This window comes from Aulostomus chinensis, chromosome 5, assembly GCF_037954235.1.
Source record: "Aulostomus chinensis isolate RoL2024-O1b breed Wild chromosome 5, RoL_Achi_v1.0, whole genome shotgun sequence".
Classification (NCBI taxonomy): domain Eukaryota; kingdom Metazoa; phylum Chordata; class Actinopteri; order Syngnathiformes; family Aulostomidae; genus Aulostomus; species Aulostomus chinensis.
In genome coordinates, this window is record NC_141324.1 from 15,462,514 (window position 1) to 15,481,605 (window position 19,092).

The 19,092-nt window shown below is 45.0% G+C and overlaps 2 protein-coding genes across 2 annotated transcripts; both read left to right on the forward strand.

Moving 5' to 3' along the window:
• Positions 1-10,899: 10,899 nt before the first annotated feature.
• On the forward strand, positions 10,900-13,423 carry LOC147261419 (C2 calcium-dependent domain-containing protein 4C-like). The gene is made up of 3 exons (XM_086204931.1): positions 10,900-11,018; positions 11,543-12,305; positions 12,413-13,423. Exons 2-3 carry the CDS (start codon positions 11,565-11,567, stop codon positions 12,962-12,964), a joined length of 1,293 nt encoding a protein of 430 aa, XP_086061057.1. The 5' UTR covers positions 10,900-11,018; positions 11,543-11,564; the 3' UTR covers positions 12,965-13,423.
• A 1,986-nt stretch (positions 13,424-15,409) lies between these two features.
• Positions 15,410-17,644, forward strand: fem1a (fem-1 homolog a). The gene has a single exon (XM_086203413.1). It carries the CDS (start codon positions 15,583-15,585, stop codon positions 17,434-17,436), a length of 1,854 nt encoding a protein of 617 aa, XP_086059539.1. The 5' UTR covers positions 15,410-15,582; the 3' UTR covers positions 17,437-17,644.
• The last annotated feature ends 1,448 nt before the right edge of the window (positions 17,645-19,092 follow it).

A 19,092-nucleotide genomic window follows, 5' to 3' on the forward strand; every position in this document is an offset into this window, starting at 1 on the left:
AGGGGGACATTAAAACAAACCAGTGACTCCTGATTCGGTTTTGCAGCCCTTGTTTCTTCTTCAAAAAGCTATTCCTCCCGACCGTCTTACAGACGGTGCAGGTCCGCTCTTCAGTTGTACAACCTCCATCTTGTTCTGTCTTCACCCCCTCTCCATCTGTCTCCTCTTTCTTTTTTTTGTACTTGTTCTATGTACACTCATGGCATCTGCTCCTTTGGTCTGTATACATGTAAATCCTCCAACATCTTCATCAACTGCAACACTGAGACAGAGCGAATCTCCTCTCCCTGTAGCTGTGTTTGTTTACCTTGGTGCCCAGCACAACCCAACCAGATGGGTTGGTCGACTCGGAGCCACATAAAGTGTATCATCGCAGAAGCGGGCGCCAAATGACGCACTGTTGGATAACACAGTGTGTATTCTCCGCTGACTGACAAAAGAACTAACAAATATGCTTACAGGCGAGATCCGTCGTGTGCATCACAAATCAACACGAGCTGAAACGTGTTAGAATTAATTTGACTGTGGAGTCCATCCTTTATGAGACATTATTAATTTAGCTCCTATCCGCTGCAGTGGAATTCATTTAACAGTTAAATGAAGCTGAGGTGGGGGTTCATCCCTTTCAGTATCTGCCACGACCCATTTGTCTCTCTAATGGAAACAGAAAGATCCTGTTGCCACTGTACAGCTTCGCATTCTATGAAACGAGGAGCGCTTCTCCTCTATCTTGCATTTTAAACAGCACTCAGAGAGGCGGAGCCAGAGAATGCATTATTTGTTACGTTGCCTTTGTGATGTAATGCTCATGTTTGTTACATCGAGCTTTCTTGTAACCACGAGGTGTTTGTAGGTCTGTTTGTCGATGTATCCAGGCTGGGAAGGATCTGACATGTGGGTCTCAGTTACTGACTGGTTTGCTGTTCTTCAGTTGCACCATTCAGCAGAAACTCACATTAGTCACAGTGACCCTGATCGGAGGTGGATCAGGTCCACTCACGAGGAGGAAAAACATCAAAGTGTAAGCAAAGAAAAAAAGAGTAAAGTTGCTGTTGCCACTCGGTGGCACTGTTGCCAACCTGAACCAACCTTTAACAGGATGTGATCGGCCCATATTACACTCTTCCTCTAGTTTGGTGAAAATCAGCTGCCTGGTTCTTGTGTTCACCTGCTGACAACCCAGAAATCATTGAAAACCAGCTTCCTCGGTGGAGGCAGAAGTGTAATAATCTAACACTGGAGAAAGCTGATGAGAAAAAACACATCTGTGCTCTCCAGTCTGTGCAAGCTTTGACACACACACAACATTTTTACACAGACCAGAGCGCAGTGTGTTTGTCTTTATGCTGAAGAATATGAAACAATAGCACAGGATAATGTCCAAATGTGTATTCTGTACATACGCGTTATACGGTGGTATGATGTATTATCGGTGGGGTTAATGTAGCAGGTGGTTTTGCACAAGGGTGGTAAATAGTAGCATTCGAAACATTGTGGCAATAACATAGTAGTTTGTAGTGTTAACAACATTTCTAATGTGTGAAATTTGTACTTCGCTTCCACTGCCTCTGCTAATCAATCGGAGGTATCCGCTCCATCCATGATTCCACATGTTCCCAGTGACTCATCAGAGACGTTCCGTATGTTCATCAACTGGTTCTACAAGCCCACCAGCAGCACCCAGCATCCTCCTGTCTATTCCTGCGCTGCGTTACTCTCGGCCTTTTGCCATGAGATATCGATAGATGCTGTTTCTGTATTTGTGTTTGTAGATATCGGGCCGTCATTCAGCTGGAATAATGGGCTTCTTCCAAAACTCCTCTTATGTCTGTACAGTGGAATTATTGAGATGTCACATTCACAGGAATGGGATGGATGGATGGACAACTTGAAGCATCATGAATAAATAGAACCTGTCATAATATTGACTCAGCAACCTCCACTTTAAAATGTAAATCAACCGGAGAAGGACGGATCTGTCCTGAAAGTCAACAAATGGTGGATTTATAAAAGTATGAAGCATAAATTAGACTACATTTACTTAATGTAGATTTTAACTTGGAGGGAATGACATCCAGAGTGACTGAACCCAGCCAGTTGGATCAGAATGAATTCTGGAACTGATATTAAAAAATGTCCTTCAGGCATGTTAAATGATTTGTATCAGAAGTGTTTTTCCCCCCATTAACTATTTCTAAAGAGTATTTCTTTCTCCCTTAATGAATAGAAATCTATGAAGTAAATGTGTTTCGTTTGAGAAGTTTAAATGCTGGATGTGCAGAGGTCCCTACCCACTGAAGCGCACGAGGAGCTACGTGCTGAAGTCAACGACGACTGAGAAATCTGCACGAGTGTCCAACACACTTTCAGCACATTGAGGGAAAAATAAGCAAAATACGTATTTGAATGGCCAATAAAGGCACTTAGACATAAAAATGGATCTTTCTTTAGCTCATTTAAGCGAATAAGATCTCAATTATCTGACCTGAGCACAGATCCCCTGCGACATTTAACTCTACATTTACCTTCCAACTGAGAAGAATCCAACCAGAAACACTGACTATAATGAGAAGTGAAATCAATAGCTTCTCTTGCTCCCATGATGCTTCAGGCACACGGTGGAGCACAAACCCCAAAATTAATGGATCGTGGTGCTACTTTTTCTCTGATGTGGGACCAGTTTTTGCTTGTAAGGCCATAATGAAAGCCATAGAACAACATCTTGAGTGAATACACTCTGATGACATCAAAACCAGAGAAAAGCACCAGTGGACATTTCTGCCTATTGTGCCTAGTGGCCTTTTTATAGAGTACTTTTATTCTATGACATAAACCAGAACATAACAGCTGTTTCACATAAGGTGAGTTCCTGGAATGTTTTTTTCTTAGTTTCCATATTTTCGCTGGTATCAATAGAAGGATGGTGGATTCAAGATTTATAAATACAGACGAGTAATGGCACTCTTCAGCCTCCACTGTTTATTAAGAAGCTGTGGTGAATGCAGACGGCTGCCATCTTAAAGGTTAAGTATGCTGGGCTGTTGTTCGCTGTTCAAGTTGCAGAGGTAACAGCGAACAACAGCCCAGGGAACCCAAAACTTGCCTTTTTCCTGCCCACATCGACCACCTCTGAATGGGGGATCCCAAGGCCCTTCCAGGCCAGCGGGCAGGCAGAATCCCTCTGCCTGGTCATCAAGAAGAAGGTCAGAAACATCATCAGGAGTATCAGGGAAAAGAGGAAACCCATACATACAGCATGCAAACCTCTCACAGACAGGTCCAGGGACAGCCAGGACTCAAATCCAGGGCCTTCTTTCTGTGAGGCAACAGTGCTAAGCCATGCCACTAACGACATGAAGCTAACTGGTTAGCATCGAAGGACTTAGCCAATGATTGAGGAGTAAACTTGAGTCCGTGGAGAAAACCGACAGCTCAGGAGCAAGATGAGGCTTGGTTCTGCAGGGATGGCTGGTACGGCCATGGTGCAGGGACAGGCTGGATGTTGTCAGACAGCTGGTACCTCAGGAACCTCTATAGCGATGCGGGGCAGCTGAGGGACCAGTATAGCATCAGAAGCCATCTTTACCTTGCACGTATAGGAGAATATCCATGAAACTAGAAAGGCTGAACCTCCCGGACAGAAGGGGGCCAAGCTGGTTGGCAAGGTGATGGCTAGTGAGATGGCCAAGGTGCAGGCTTTGGTTCGTAGAAGGAAACCAGGAGCTGAAGCTCGAAAGGGAGTGTGACAAGAAAAAGCATCAAGATTTTAGATACAGGGGGGGATAAAACATCTGCCTGAGCAGGCGGTGAGTCCAAGATCCATTGATGTGAATTAACAGACAACAGTATTTTCAGCAAAGGCATCTTTTCATTCTGTGAGTTGAGTTCACGTCTCCTGCACGCTCGGCCATTTTAAAGGGTTGTAATTTGCAGTGCACTTGAACTGTTCTGGGTTCAACTCATCATACTGTGTCAATCCTAATTCATACAATGGATGGATGGACAAACTATTCGAAACACCTCTTCTGTCAGACAGATTCAGCTGTTTTATTACACTGCATTAGTTTGATCTCTTCTTTTCTTGCATAGCTAATAAATGGTGCAGCTACTGTAAAGCAGGAGACCTACAACAAACACTTAACTGGAGAAAAAAAAAGCTGTATTCAATGTTGGTTATGGAGTTGAAGAGAGTGGGAAGAATCAAACAAATGTAGAGCTGAAGCCAGAAGCCTCATTATAAACAGGCACTCTGTAGTTTTAGTCCAATTAAAACAAGACACAGTCGCTTTCGTTGTCTTACTTGTGTGTGTCTGCATACACACCATGTCACTTCATGGTGTTTATATGACTGCAAACTGTAAAATATATGATCTTTGATTATTGTGTCTGATAGCTTATTAGCACAACAACCAGAGACAGAGATACCAGATGGGATTCTGTCTCAAATCAATGCACACGCTGAGTACACGCGAAGGTAAAATTGTTCCTTTAACATATGGCAGTGATCATGAATAGTTAGAGAAATGAGAAACCATGAGAAATCAGTGTTTTATTTTATCTACGAACATGGAAGCAAGGAACCAAAATTATTTTACTTTTTAATTGTGGCACAGAACAAGGATCCACCTCTACGGATGTAAACTAGTCTGGATTTAGCATGCAACACCGGTGAGAGCCGTCAACTACACCAGAATGAGCATGTTGAATTAGCTTTTTTGACTTTCTTTTATGATGATTCTACTATTTTTTTATGTTTTAATCATTCTAAAAGTGTCATAGGACTACAGATACATCTAGAGAACACTTAAAAAGCGCATACCCTCGCTAAAAAGGTTACGCAGATACGGAATATGAATTCAGTATTGACAAAAATATGTTCATGTTCAGGATCACCACCCCGGAATAAGATGATTTTTGTAAGCAGAAACATTCTTCTTTCAACTTTTTCCCATGAAATCACTACAGATAAAAATTATAATCTGTCAGCAAGGAGCTTAAAGAAATCCTTAACAAGAAGAAGAGGATTTTCTTCACCGGCTCCGCACTGGAAAAAAAGGAGGTCAACAGGGAAGTTAAGAGGGCCATAAAAACTGCTAAGCTGGAGTACAAAAACACTGTGGAAAAGAAATTCACCACAGGGGACCTCCGCTCAGCCTGGCAGGGCCTCAAAACCATGGCCTGTGTGAACACTGCGGTCACCACCCCCAGAGCCATCCAGGTGGAGAGCAGTGACCCCTCCTCCCTCCCCGACGACCTCAACTCATTCTACACAAGGTTTGAGTCGGACAACATCATCCAGCTTGAGGAGACCAGATCTTCATTCAAACCTGGCAGCTCCGCACTCACCTTCACGACGGAGGACGTGGTGAGAGCCCTCAGGAGGACCAGGGAAAGGAGCTCACCCGGCCCCGACAACATCAGCAGCAGAGTCCTGAGGCACTGTGCGGGGCAACTAGGCAGTGTTTTCCGGACTCTATTTCAACACTCCATGGACAGTCACACAGTTCCCCAGCTGTGGAAACACTCCACAGTCATCCCCATCCCCAAAAAAACCAACCCTAAGTCTCTGAACGATCTCCGCCTCGTGGCCCTCACCTCCCTGGTGATGAAGGCCATGGAGAAGATCATAAAACAGCACATCATCAGAGCAACCGACCCCGTGATGGACCCACTCCAGTTTGCTTATCGCGCACGCAGAGGCGTCGAGGATGCAAAAATCTTCATCTTGGACTCCATCCACAAGCACCTGGGGCTTCCTAACTCCTCCGCCAGACTTCTGTTCGCTGATTTCTCATCAGCATTTAACACACTGCAGCCCCACATCCTGGCCACCAAACTCTCCTCCTGCTTCCATCTGGACGACCAGCTTATACTGTGGATTCTGGACTTTCTGACCAACAGGACTCAGAAAGTTCGGGTCAACAACTCCCTTTCGGACCTCCGCTTCACCTCAACTGGCTCCCCCCAGGGCTGTGTGCTCTCCCCCCTGCTCTTCATCCTCTACACAGATGACTGCCGATCCACACAGCCCAACTGCCACCTGGTGAAATATGCTGACGACACAGTTCTCCTGTCACTGCTGTCAGGCCCAGCACAACATCATGGACCCGCTCTTCAGGAGTTTGTAGAGTGGTGTGACAGCTCCAAACTAGAACTGAACGTCAGCAAGACCAAAGAGATGGTGGTGACCTTCTCCAGCAAGCAGAGGGATCTGGCTTCTGCTGTCATCACCACCATCCACGGGAAGCCAGTGGAGGTGGTCGAGGAGTACAAATACCTGGGCACAATCTTTGACAACCTCCTGAACTTTTCTGCCAACACAGAGGAGATTCTCAGGAGGTGTCACCAACGACTGTTCCTCCTCAGGAAACTCAATTCCTTTGGAGTCAGTACACCCATAATGATGACTTTCTACAACGCCTTTGTGGAAAGCATCATCACATCCTCCTTAACCTGCTGGTTCCACTCCCTCAGCCTCCAGAACCGGAACAGACTGCAGAGCACTGCATCAGCGTGCTCCAAAATTATCGGCCTGCCTGTCAGAACTCTTTCACACGTTTACAGCCAACAGGCCAGGATCATCAAAGACCCCTCACACATACTCCACTCTGCATTTGAATGGCTCCCCTCTGGGCGACGCCTCTGCTGTGTGGCCTGCAGAACTGAGAGGAGGAAAGCCACCTTTGTCCCCAAAGCCATTCTTTTCCTTAATTCCAGCTGCTAACACCTTCCCCACACCAACACCCTACACACACACACACACCTACATACTCTCCCCGGACTACTCAATATCCTGTCTTCACTGTTACACTGTTTATACTGTTTACATTGTCTGCACTTTATTCACTCACTCCAGTCACCTTACTCTTCATTTTACATTGTGTACATACTGTATGTAGTATATTTATTGTATTGTTATCTTTAATCTTATTTTTATTCTCTTATTTATTCCCACTGTCATGTCCCTGTTTTTTTTCTATTGTTTTTTAATGTCATGCTGCTCAGTTGTACCGTACTTTAATTGCCCCTCGGGGATAAATAAAGTCATCTGAATCTGAATCTGAATCTGAAGTGGCTGACAGCAGCCTTCAGGTTCCAGGAGCTACAATTTGATTCTAAAGTTTATCACTTGTTTGCACCAACTTTCCTCCAAATCCATTATTTTTGAGATATCCTCCAAACAAACTCATCAATTATCAAATCATCTCCAAGGCAGTAGTAATACATGCGCATAATAATTCTATGAACATATATACCTGGGGATATTAAGAGGCTGTGATGATTATGTGATATGAAATTATATAGAAGAATATTTCCTGTACTGAGCGATGATTTGGGATTCTGCCTCACACACGAGAATAATCAGACGATCTGAGTGTTTTAGACTGAGTCCTGATGATAAATGTTTTCTCTTTGCAAGATGTGGTCCTTTTATTGGGAGCTCCTCCCGGACCTGAGCATACTTCATCAATTGCATATAATGAGAGCTGGAGATTCACTTTGCTGCTGACGGCAAATCCTTTTTACAGGAAATATATGTGATTAGTTTAGGAGCAAAATAAACATTTCCTGTGGATTCAGAAATAGCTGACTAGTCCGAAGTCTAAATGAGTTGCTAGATCAGTGGATGAACCACATGGGGAACAGAATTCATCTCATTTGCATACATGTAGCTTTATTCTGTTCTTTTTGGACTCCTGTTAAACAACATTTTATGCTAAATTGGGAATGTACTTCTAATTGACAGAGAAGGATTTAAAGAAACATGCTAACTTCTTTGGGAATTATTGTCCATAGAGCCAGACAAGCAGATCGATAACCCTTCTCCCCTCTGTGGTGCACAACCAAGCTGCCGCCGGACAGCTGCCTGCTAGTTAGCTTAGCTTCAATGAATGCTAGCAGTAGGGCAGCGAAGAAATGGTCCCAGAAGGGACTCTTTCCTCAAATACTCTTTCCTCCAAAATATTCTTTAACTATAACTAAGAACTAAAACTGTGCCCAACATTCACTGTGAAGAAAGTGGGGAACATTATGAGACGTTGTTATTTTAGAGTCAGACACATAAACCGGAACTAATTTGCTGTCCGGGTGCAGTGATTTGATGCTGCACCCTTAAAGTCATTTCATAACTTTAGTCAACAAAGCAAAATGTTTGCTGATGACTAAAAGAGCAGCTGTTGTTACGAATAATGGCCAACTTTGGAAGACAGAATGAGGAGGATTTAGGTTTGAATAAACCAAGACCCTGATCCTGATGTGTTTGAACCAGAATACTGGGAGTAAGAACTGCAGGCTTAGACATGGAAAAAAAAAGTAGTTCCAGGTATGTTCCTGATAAAATAACAACATCTGGTCATTTCTGATACTTTTTCCCTGTACAAATGTTAAGCAAAACTCTAGTTCAAATAATGCAGGCTAAAAGAGAAAAGTGTAATGACCTTTTAGGATTTTTTTTTTTTAAATCCCAAAGTATCGCAAAAAAACATTTTTATGCTTGAGGAAGGTGGAAAGTTCAACAAAATATCAATAGAGGATGAATGTGAGTGAGTGCACTGGGAACCGATTTAGCGCATAAAAGAGGAGATTAAGAAATCATGTGACCTAGAAGTCCCTCTGGCAGTTTTCCTCTGCGTTGGAGAAGCAATGGCAGACGTATGTGATGGCATTGCAGAACTTGTCCCAGCGCACATAGTTTCTCACTGAACTTTTTATGCATTTATAAAATTGCGGTAAAAAAAATTAGGATCCACTCTGATGAAAGCCAGCTATTGTTAGCTAACTAGTTGTCAGCTCCACGATGCACACGGAGAGGAGAGAAGTGTGTCTATTGGCTTGTCTGGCTCTAATAATGATGGACAATAAACATTATTTATTGAGGATAAAAATGATGCGTCTGATTATTAAACAGATGCAGAAGAAGACAAGCCTCCATGTTATTTTTTTTTGGTAGCATCCTCCTATGTATTTTGGCTCTTTAGCCCAAACTGCCCTGTAGCTGTCTGATGTTTACTTGACGACGTGACAGAAACTTTCAACTAAAAGAAAAATAAACTGAAACGGAGAGGAGGAAAAAAAAAACTTGTATCGTATGTAAGATTCATAATGTAGATGACAATTCCAAGACAAAGCGCACCAGACTCTGACCGAAAGAAGAACTCGTCACACAAATACCAGCACAGAGGGGTTTACAGCCAAATTAAAAGTACCCAACACATTCTGCAAAATATGTATTTCCGACATTTACGGTTGCACGGAGTTGGTGAATATAGAGGCGTTGGGCAAGAAATGAGAAGAATGAGTTGTGGGGGATTGTCATCTTGAAATATATCATGAAGAAACTGTGACCAGCATTGACTGGTCCAAACGACTCCTACGAGATTGCTGCTCATACCGTGACAGATCCACCTCCATCTTTAACACCTGGCAAAAGACACCGTAGCTCGAACACATTCTTCATCTTTCTGCAAACCGAGTTAGATAGAAAACAAAGGCCATGCTATTCTTACTTTGCTCAGGTTGCATGTCTACATCACGTCCCTCTTTGAGGTGCTTTTACATGCAAATGCGTAGCACGTTTTGAAGCAACTGGCGCAGGTATTTTGTTGAAGGTAAAAGGCTGTTATAAAAAGTGAGCGAGTTATGTGAGTTAGTGGGTCAGCGTCAAATATGGAGCATCCTGACATCCAAGTGTCTCAGACCAAAACTACGGGCTTCATTGCAGCAGACAGTGTGAGGATATGAAGGACGTGTGCTGGCAGCGAAACCACAAGCATGTCCACACCAATGTTTCATTATAAAAATAATCCCAAAATGAATTCGAAGCCAGGAAGAGGATTTTCCGGAAGGAAATTAAACGCCAACTGGAAATCTACTACTTGTTTTGGGATTTTTGTTTTCAAGCAAAGATGTCAAACATTTGCTGATACTTTCAAGTACTCCCACATGCAGTGGCTGTCCTGAGCTCATAAAGATGTCCTCTCCCTTCTGCATTGCTTCTTTGAATGCATGTTGCTGATAACTTTTGGGGTCGATCAGCTTCAAGCTCGACATGCGTGGATGGCCCCTCCTGCACTCTGGGGTCACAAAAAAGTCACTCTTTGGTGAAAAAAAACAAAAAACAATTTCGCATCGAAAATACTTGAAAGGCAAAACGCACTTTTTGGGTGAAGTTTCACTTGAAATGTAAGGAATTGTTGCTATTTTTGTGCAAATATCAGGAAATGAAGAATTTCTGAGTGTTTGGACTGTTGACCTGACAAATTAAAAAAACAACAACAACATTTAAAGGCATCAGTTTAGGTTGTGAGGATATATTGCAGATTGTCTTGACATTTTTAGTTACAGAGAAATAAATTAAGAGCGAAATTAATGAGCAGATGAATCAATATAATTGCAGCCGTGAGAGGTCAACACACAGGTTTTTATCACAATGCATTTTTATGATTGAGGTGAAATTATTGTGTATTTCTTTTTTGTCCTGGGAAGAAAACAAAACCGTCCCTTTCATAATAATAGGTTCAGATGGAGGACATGAACATAACATATTGTCGCTCTACTTCATCAGCAGTCCAGCAGGAAGTCCAATTAAGGTTTCGGTCTGTTTGTCTTATAGGGAGCGATCTAACAAGAGACTAGAAATCGCAGCCACGTTCAATTAAGGAGGAGTGGGATCATTTGCAACACTCCGTTGACGAAAATCACTTTTAAATTGCCCTTTTCCTTTTTTTCTTTTCTTTTTTATGGGGGGGGGGGGTGTTTGTTTCCTCGCGCGGTGAATAGTTTTACGGTAAATATCATGACAAGGTCTCAAAACCTCCCCATTGGCTCAGAAGTCTGAGACCCCACCGTATAAAGCGAGAGTGCCTGATCTATCAGCCTCCTCCTCCCGCTGGCGAGCGATTTGGATCTTGGATCTGGCTGGAGAAGACGTTTTACGCGCGGTGTGTTTGGAGAGCTTTCGCACCCAAGTACACTTCGGAGAGCACATTTAGGAAGGAGAAGAGTTGAACAGTCAACAGGTTGGTACATTCGATCTATATTGCGTAACGCGACGGTCGTAAATGTTTCCTTTCTGTGAAAAAGAAAAAAAGTTCTTTGGACGCATCATCGGGTCTTTCTCAGTCTGATTTGGACCCGTCAGCTGTGCGTGTGTTATGTGAGATATTCTGTTCGCGTCGGATTTGTTACTGGATGCGAATAACTTGAGCCCTGGTGGAAGTATAATTCTCTTTTATCGCATGTTTTCACTCTCAGTGGAGGAGGCTGATTGTTGCTAAAAGCACAAAAAAAATGTCTTGCAACTTGAGTGACGAATTTCAGTTAATTTCTTGTTCTTTATTTACTCAAGAGGATTTTACGTTGTTGTTGTTGTTGTTGTTGTTGTTGTTGTTGTTGTTGCTGCTGCTGATGGTGTTGGTGTTGTTGTTGTAGGAGGAGGGACAGATCCACCTCTCCAATGCATCATGTCTATCATCATATTCAGAAAATCTCCGTTTTGCTGTGTTTGTCTGATTTCATTGACATCCTTTCGCTCTCTTCTTAGAGACACTGAGCGGAGTCTTCTGATGTGGCTGCTGGAGAAGCTCCGTGGCTCTGTGGAGAGCAGTGGGAAGCAAACCCAACCCCCTCAGACCACCGAGGCCATCCCTGTTTCTGTTTATGCTAATGTGCTCACTCCAGACAAGATTCCTGATTTCTTCATCCCCCCTAAACTCATCTGCTGCCCGCCAGAGGAGCCTTTAACCCCGGAGCCTCAGCCGTGCTCCACCCTGCGACCCTCCTCCTCTGATCATGCCATCTGCAGCCAGAGCCCCCGAGCTCGCAGCAGCAAAAACCCCTGCAGCCCTCGCCTCTTGTCCCGCGACAAACGCAACCTCCAGAAGTCAGCCAACCGTCACATCATCCAAATAGAGAGTGCTGATGAACCAGGCGCCGGGGCTTCGGCGGGGGTCAGCGTTAATGTCAACACCAACGCAGACCCCCAGTCACAGACTGCGATGTCTCTGCCTTATGTCCCGAAGGCCCAGACCTCATATGGCTTTTCCACCCTGGTTGAGTCTCCTCATACCCGACGCAAGGAGAGTCTTTTCCACAGCGACCCCGGGAGCCCTCTTACCTCCCCTAACTCCCAGAGACGCTCCCAAGCAGGAGCCCTTCTGACTCCAGCTGACCCAAACCCCTACCGCTACTTCAGCGGCGGAGAGAGCGACACCTGCTCCTCAGCAGACTCATCGCCCTTTAACTCCCCCCTGCTGTCCCGCTCTGCGTCTCTGCTGCGCTCCATCACCCAGGAGACACAAGCCAAGGTGGGGGCTTGCAGGTTCTTGTTGTGGGTGTGGGTGTGTGTGGGTGTGGGTGTAGATTTTATTGACCTCCTTCCAGCGCGCGTTTACCTTGTCCTTTCTTCCTCCAGGTGTCTCGTGCCAAGCGTTCCCTGGCACGCCACAGTTCTCTCTCCACTGATGAGTGCAGCTCAGCTGACAACAGCCCCAACATGCAGCGCCGCCGCATGCGCTGCCCTCCCTCTCCCGCCTTCCGTGGATGTAAAAGCAGCGGCGTGAGGGGCGCAGTGACAGACCTCCTGCAGCGCGAGCACACGGTCAACCTCCACAAGGGGGGGACGCTGAGGCTGAGAACTCACTACGACGCGGAGGCCGCTCGACTGAGGGTGCGTGTGCTCGCGGCGGAGGCCATTTATGACAGGCAGACAGACCTGAAGAGCATCAACTGTTGTGTAGCTCTCTACCTGAACCCCGGCAAGAAGCAGAAACAGAGAAGCACCATCATCAAAAACAGCAGGAATCCCGTCTTCAATGAGGACTTTTTTTTCGATGCACTGCCTCAGGCACAAGTAAAGAGTCTGGCCATGAAGATAAAGGTAGTGAACAAAGGCACCAGTCTAAAGAGAGATGTGCTTCTAGGAGAGAGGGAGGTGCTGCTCAGTGAGCTACTGGCAGGCCTCTAGGGAATCCCCGAGAAAACATTGCTGATAACAAGCAAGAGCATCTCTCTCTCTCTCTCTCTCTCTCTCCCTCTCTCTCTCTCTCTCTCTCTCTCTCTCTCGTTCTGCATTTTAATCCCACTTCACGGTTCTGGACAGGTGAAAGCATGTTGTAGACAAGAAAGTTGTATCCTGCACCCAGAAACACAGTAAAAGTTCAATTCTGTTGGATTAAAACGTCACTCCAGGTGACACATACGGAGCCCGTATTTTTTTGTTGACGCGCTTAAAGGTAAACTACAGACGTGACAGTGGCGGCGTGGTCCCGGTTCGTGTACTCCTCACGTCTCTGACTGACTGTCCCTGCTGTGTCTCAGTATCTTATCAAGTGCGATCCAATGAGTGATGCTCGTGTTGTATTTTTGTAACCGTGCACAATTTTGATGGCTCGTTTTTGTTTTTGTCGTTGTTGTTTTTAACCGTGCACAATTTCGATGGCTCGTTTTTGTTTTTGTCGTTGTTTTTCATGTTCTTCTTGCCTCCGTGTGCTTGACAGAACTCGAATGGGAGGATCCGATCTTAATTGCTGCTCGATGTCGTGTTAATATGACCGCTGTTGTGTGACACGCTTTTGAACTTCTGAATAAAAACCCACAAGTCTCACTGATGAGTTGTTTTTTTTTACTCTGAAGATTAGCTTCTGTGATTTGCCGCGTAACAGCTCCAAAGGACAGGATGTGATTATAAAGCCATATTGGCTTCTTCAAGCTTTTCATTTTAGCAAACAGCAGGAAGCCGCCTGAGTATCATTTGTGAAGCTTTTAAATCCCGCTTCTCTGCACAAGGATATTGTCTCTGCGAGCATTCCAAGTCCCTGTTTAATTTTAAGATCCCATTCGCTTCTCCAGCTGTCCTCTCGTCTAATTATCGCGAGAGTTATTGAGTGTAACAGGGGAAATCGTGGTATTGTAACACATGTTGACACCTGCTCTACATATAATTAATCTACAGTGGTTTAATCTGAAATAATACGTTCTGGAAATGTGTTGTCTGAAGTTCCCCATCCTACAAGGGTACACGGCAGCGCCTAAGAGTGTATCTTTAGCGTCCTCTACTGGAGAAACACCAGAAAGACACTTTGTCGAGCTCTAAAAATAACGTTTAATTCAAAGCAATAATTTTTGGTCCAGCTTTTAATTGACTACTGACCTCCCTTGGGTATCTCCTGCCCATAAGTTATCAGAAAAAAGTTCTCAGACTTTTTAGTCCGCGGTGAGTCATTTTTGGCTTGTAAAGTAGCGTAATAAGTCATAGGCATCATCCATGTGGGGCGCATTCGTCTGAGGGCCCCGGAAGATTCATTTCATACAGAGCTGAGAGCAAAGAGATAAACTGGTGAAGAAAAAATCATTAGTGTTGGTCCCTGTAGAATCGGTGAAACTCAAAAGAGAAATAATACAAAATGCAGAAGCTTCCACTGATACTTGAAACAGCATTTTTCTACTAAAGATAAAAGGAGTTTTATTTGTTTCGCTGAAAATATTTTCTGCCAGCGCAATTTTGTTTGCATCTTTAAAAACAAAAACAAAAAAACCGTTGACACATAAAATTTAAATGCACATTTATAATGAATTACCTGTTTGTTCCACACATACCCTCGTTTTGTCTTTGTACTTTTCATTCATATTTTTTTTAAATAAAAGTGACCTGAATTCAACAGCCGTGACACATTTCACAACTAATTACTTATGTGAAATACAGTGACATTCATTTTTCAATGTTTGTAGGCATTTGTCATTTATTAATGAGACAGTATGACTAATACTTATTAATATTCATGAGACGTCAGCTGCGCTTCAACATGATGGTCAGACACAGGGGACGCTACATGTCATCGCAGGTACACACAGGTGCGTGGTTGTCCTGCTTGCAGATCCACCTCAGGTTAACAGTGCCATAATTATGGTTGTTAATTATATCGTTGAGCCTGTGGTTTTATAATCACGTCTTAGTTCCGTTTGTTTCTCAGCCGTGGCACTTTGAGATTTAATCAAACGTAAAGTGCAATACAATTTAAACCCAGGTAGTCATGAAAGTAGTGAGTATATCTGCCTTGTCCCTGTCACGCCCAGATATATTTACGTAACACTTTTAATGTGTGAAAACTACGTAATTCAAATGAACATGAATTAAGCTGCTTCTCGATGGTTGCGTTGGGTTTGAGGACCCACAACTCACAATCACTTTGTTCCGCACTGCGGGCCTCTCATGTCGGGCCTATCAAACCGAGGCGGAGGGCTTTGATGGTCCGAGCAACAATACCGAACGAACCCATCAGCTGGTAGTCATTTAAATCAAAAGCATTGTGGGGAATGTAGTTCTTATAAGTGGTACACTGACACTCGCCCCTGGCACGGAAACTACCTTACCCATAATGCCTTTCACATATCGTAAACCTGGACCTGTCAAACAACACAAACGCCATCTTGACAGCACCCTCAAAATGGCAGAAAGATGTGAGCTAGAAACCGAGCCCGGACTAAGATTCACTCTTTCTGCTCATTAAAACCACACTCACATTTGAGGGGTTAAACGAGTGGTAATGGGGTTGGTGTCCAGCGCGGCAGCAAAGAGCCAGTAAAATGGATATAACGACGGCGGTTTTCAACGCGGCCAGAGATGGTAAGCTGAAACTTATCCAGAAGTTACTGAGCAACAAAACTCCAGAGGAGCTGGAGGCGTTAGCCGAGGAGAAAACGCAGGGAGGAACTCCTCTGTTGATAGCGTCGAGGTACGGACACCTGGAGGTGGTAGATTACCTCCTAGAAAACTGCAAAGCTAATGTAGAACTTGGAGGCTCGGTTAACTTTGACGGCGAGACTATCGAGGGGGCTCCGCCGCTGTGGGCGGCTTCGGCAGCCGGTCACCTTCCTGTGGTGAGGACGCTGCTGAAACACGGCGCCTCGGTGAACAACGCGACGCTCACCAACTCCACGCCGCTACGAGCTGCTTGCTTTGACGGTCACTTAGAGATTGTCCGCTACCTGGTGGAGCACAGAGCCGACATGGAGGTAGCCAACCGACACGGCCACACCTGCCTCATGATCTCCTGCTACAAGGGCCACAAGGAGATAGCCAAGTTCCTCCTGGACCGCGGTGCTGATGTCAACCGTAAGAGCGTGAAAGGAAACACAGCCCTCCACGACTGTGCGGAGTCAGGAAGTCTGGACATCATGAAGATGTTGCTCAAGTGTAATGCTCGCATGGAGAGAGATGGTTATGGGATGACTCCCCTCCTTGCTGCAAGTGTAACGGGACACACCAACATTGTGGAGTACCTCGCCCACCAGCCTCGCACCTCAAGAGAGGAACGCATCGACGCGCTAGAACTCCTCGGGGCTACTTTTGTGGACAAAAAGCGTGATTTGTTGGGAGCCATGAGGTACTGGAGACGGGCTATGGATCTGAGGCAGCCAGGGGAGAAATCAGGCTCCTTGACCAAGCCTCCCCCTGGACCCCCTATTCCTGCATATGGCTGTGCTCAGGAGGTGAACACCACAGAGGAACTGGAAGCTTTGATCACAGACCCTGATGAAATGAGAATGCAGGCCTTGCTGGTACGTGAACGCATCCTGGGACCATCTCACCCAGACACCTCCTACTACATCCGCTACAGGGGAGCTGTGTATGCTGATTCAGGAAATTTTGAACGCTGCATCAGTCTGTGGAAATATGCTTTAGAGATGCAGCAGAGTAACCTGGACCCCCTTAGTCCCATGACAGCCTCCAGTTTTTTGTCCTTTGCAGAGCTCTTCTCTTTTGTCCTTCAAGACCGTGCTAAAGGCACCCTCTCAACACGCATCACCTTCCATGATCTTATGACTGTGCTGGGGAAAAGCGTGAGAGAGGTGGAGCGGGCTGTGGCGCAGCGGGACAACCCCCCAGAAGCCCCCCAATTCACCAAGGCCCTCTCCATCATCCTCCACCTCATATTTTTACTGGAGAAGCTGGATTGCAGCCCGGAGCAGGAGCACCAGAAGAAGCACACGGTGTACCGCCTGTTGAAGCTGAATCCTCGCGGGAGATGCGGCTTCACTCCTCTTCACATGGCTGTAGACAAGGAAACCACCTCTGTGGGCCGCTACCCTGTCGGCCGCTTCCCCTCCCACGCAGTGGCATCGCTGCTCCTGGAGTGTGGAGCCGATGTGGATTCACGGGACTGTGAGAACAACACGCCGCTGCACATAGCAGCATGTAACGGCTGTCCAGAGATTATGGCTCTGCTAATGAAGGCTGGAGCTCACTTTGATGCTACAAACGCACAGAGGAAGACAGCCTATGAGCTGCTAGACGAGCAGAACAGTGGACACTCGGCGCTCTGCCCGCTGAACTACGTCACCCTTCAGTGCCTGGCAGCACGTGCCATTGAGAAGCACAGACTTCCCTACAGGGGACTCATCTCTGAGGAGATGGAAGCTTTTATTGAGCTGCACTGACTTCCACCTCTCTTTCTTGATGGGGCACCCTGCACTACTCTCTGTTGACCATCATACCTTACTATGACCTGCCCCCCTGCCCAGCCATTGTCAGACCAAACCTTAGCAATACAGCAAATCACTGAATTCTAATGTTTCAGGAAGTCATGTAGACTATTTGTTGCATTGCTATTAAAAGCAGGGTGAAACTGCCCCCCCCCCCCCCCACTACAGTAGAACAGTGATTTTTGGTGGTGGAGGTGGTGGTTAAAGGTGGCTTTGAGTATTACTGCTACAAAGCACCTAATCACACTAGTTGATTAACATGCATGAGAATGAAGAGTGGTCATGGGTAGAAACGACAGATGACACATTGTGTCTGTTTCCACCTGTCACCATCTGTGTCGTTCCTGTGCCAAATGTCATCAGGGGGTTTGTTCTGATTCACTGTCGCGTCGCGGCAGAGTGAAATGCACCTAACTTCTTCTAACTGAACGCAGAACTAATAACTGAAAGTAACAGCCTGCAGAAGCTTGTAAAAGATGGTTAAAATTCTACACACTAACCAGTCCTGCCGATGTCCCAGCAGGACAAAAATACACTACATAAACAAACAAAAACTGGAGCTGCTTCATTAAATCTCATGACATGACAAACTCAGAATGTTTTCTTGAAATGCCTTCAACCACGCGAAAAAAACTAGAGCAAAGCCTGCGTCCCTCTGTCCTGGGTCATGTCGCCATCAACAAAGACAGTCTCACACAAGCAGCTCCACATCAGACGTTTGTGTCGACAATAACAACAGCGCCGCGCTCTTGTCTGCATCCTCGGGAGAAATGAATCGATCGTGTATTCAAGTGAATTTTTCCCTTTAACCTCAGATGCAGTTGGCTGATCTTGGGCAGATGGCTCTCCAGCCGTCGCTGCGTCTTAGTCTTATTTTTAATAGTCTCTCTTTTGTTTATCTTGCGCTATCATGAATGTTTTATTCGTCTGTCTGTGCTAAGCACCAGCGAGTTGAATGCAGACTGAGAGGCTCTAAATCATGAATAGACAACCTACATTCAGGCTCTGAACTGTTGCTGCCTTTCTCAACCCATTTGTCTAAGTGATGATAACTCAAGAACAAAAAGTGTGTTGGAGATATCTGAATAAAATTCAGTGTCACAGCGGGACGTGTGTGTGTGTGTGTGTGTGTGTGTGTGTGTGTGTGTGTGTGTGAGTGCGCGTGTGTGTTTTGTATTCGATATGTGCAAAATTGAATTTACTAAATTAGGCTTAAATACTGGGTTAATAGGGTCATGAAAAACCAGGAGAAAGCACTGAATACAAAAACAAAATTCCAGGCCAGGAAAAGTAAATTATAATAAAGCAGATTTGAATGTAAAAATAAAAAAAAAAGAATTGAGAATAATCAAAGCCCAAAAATTTGCAATACGAGCACCTAAACATATGTTGTTCAGTTACAGAAAGTTGAATATTTTGATTAATTGGAATTCACTTCCATCCATGTTTATGTTTTCCAGCTATTTCGCTTGTCAAATTTTGTTAAATATAAACTGGCAAATTTTAGAATTTGAAAGTCTTTATTTTTGACATTTCAGAGAACATGCAGTCATGAGAAGTGTTTTCCTCAGACATGGAAAAATGGTGTATTTAACGCGGCAGGTGGCTGGA

Coding starts and splice junctions, on each gene's coding strand:
- LOC147261419 (XM_086204931.1), top strand. CDS start 11,565: ATGTGGCTGCTGGAGAAGCTCCGTGGCTCTGTGGAGAGCAGTGGGAAG. Junction 12,306..12,412: donor CCCAGGAGACACAAGCCAAG/GTGGGGGCTTGC, acceptor TTCTTCCTCCAG/GTGTCTCGTGCCAAGCGTTC.
- fem1a (XM_086203413.1), top strand. CDS start 15,583: ATGGATATAACGACGGCGGTTTTCAACGCGGCCAGAGATGGTAAGCTG.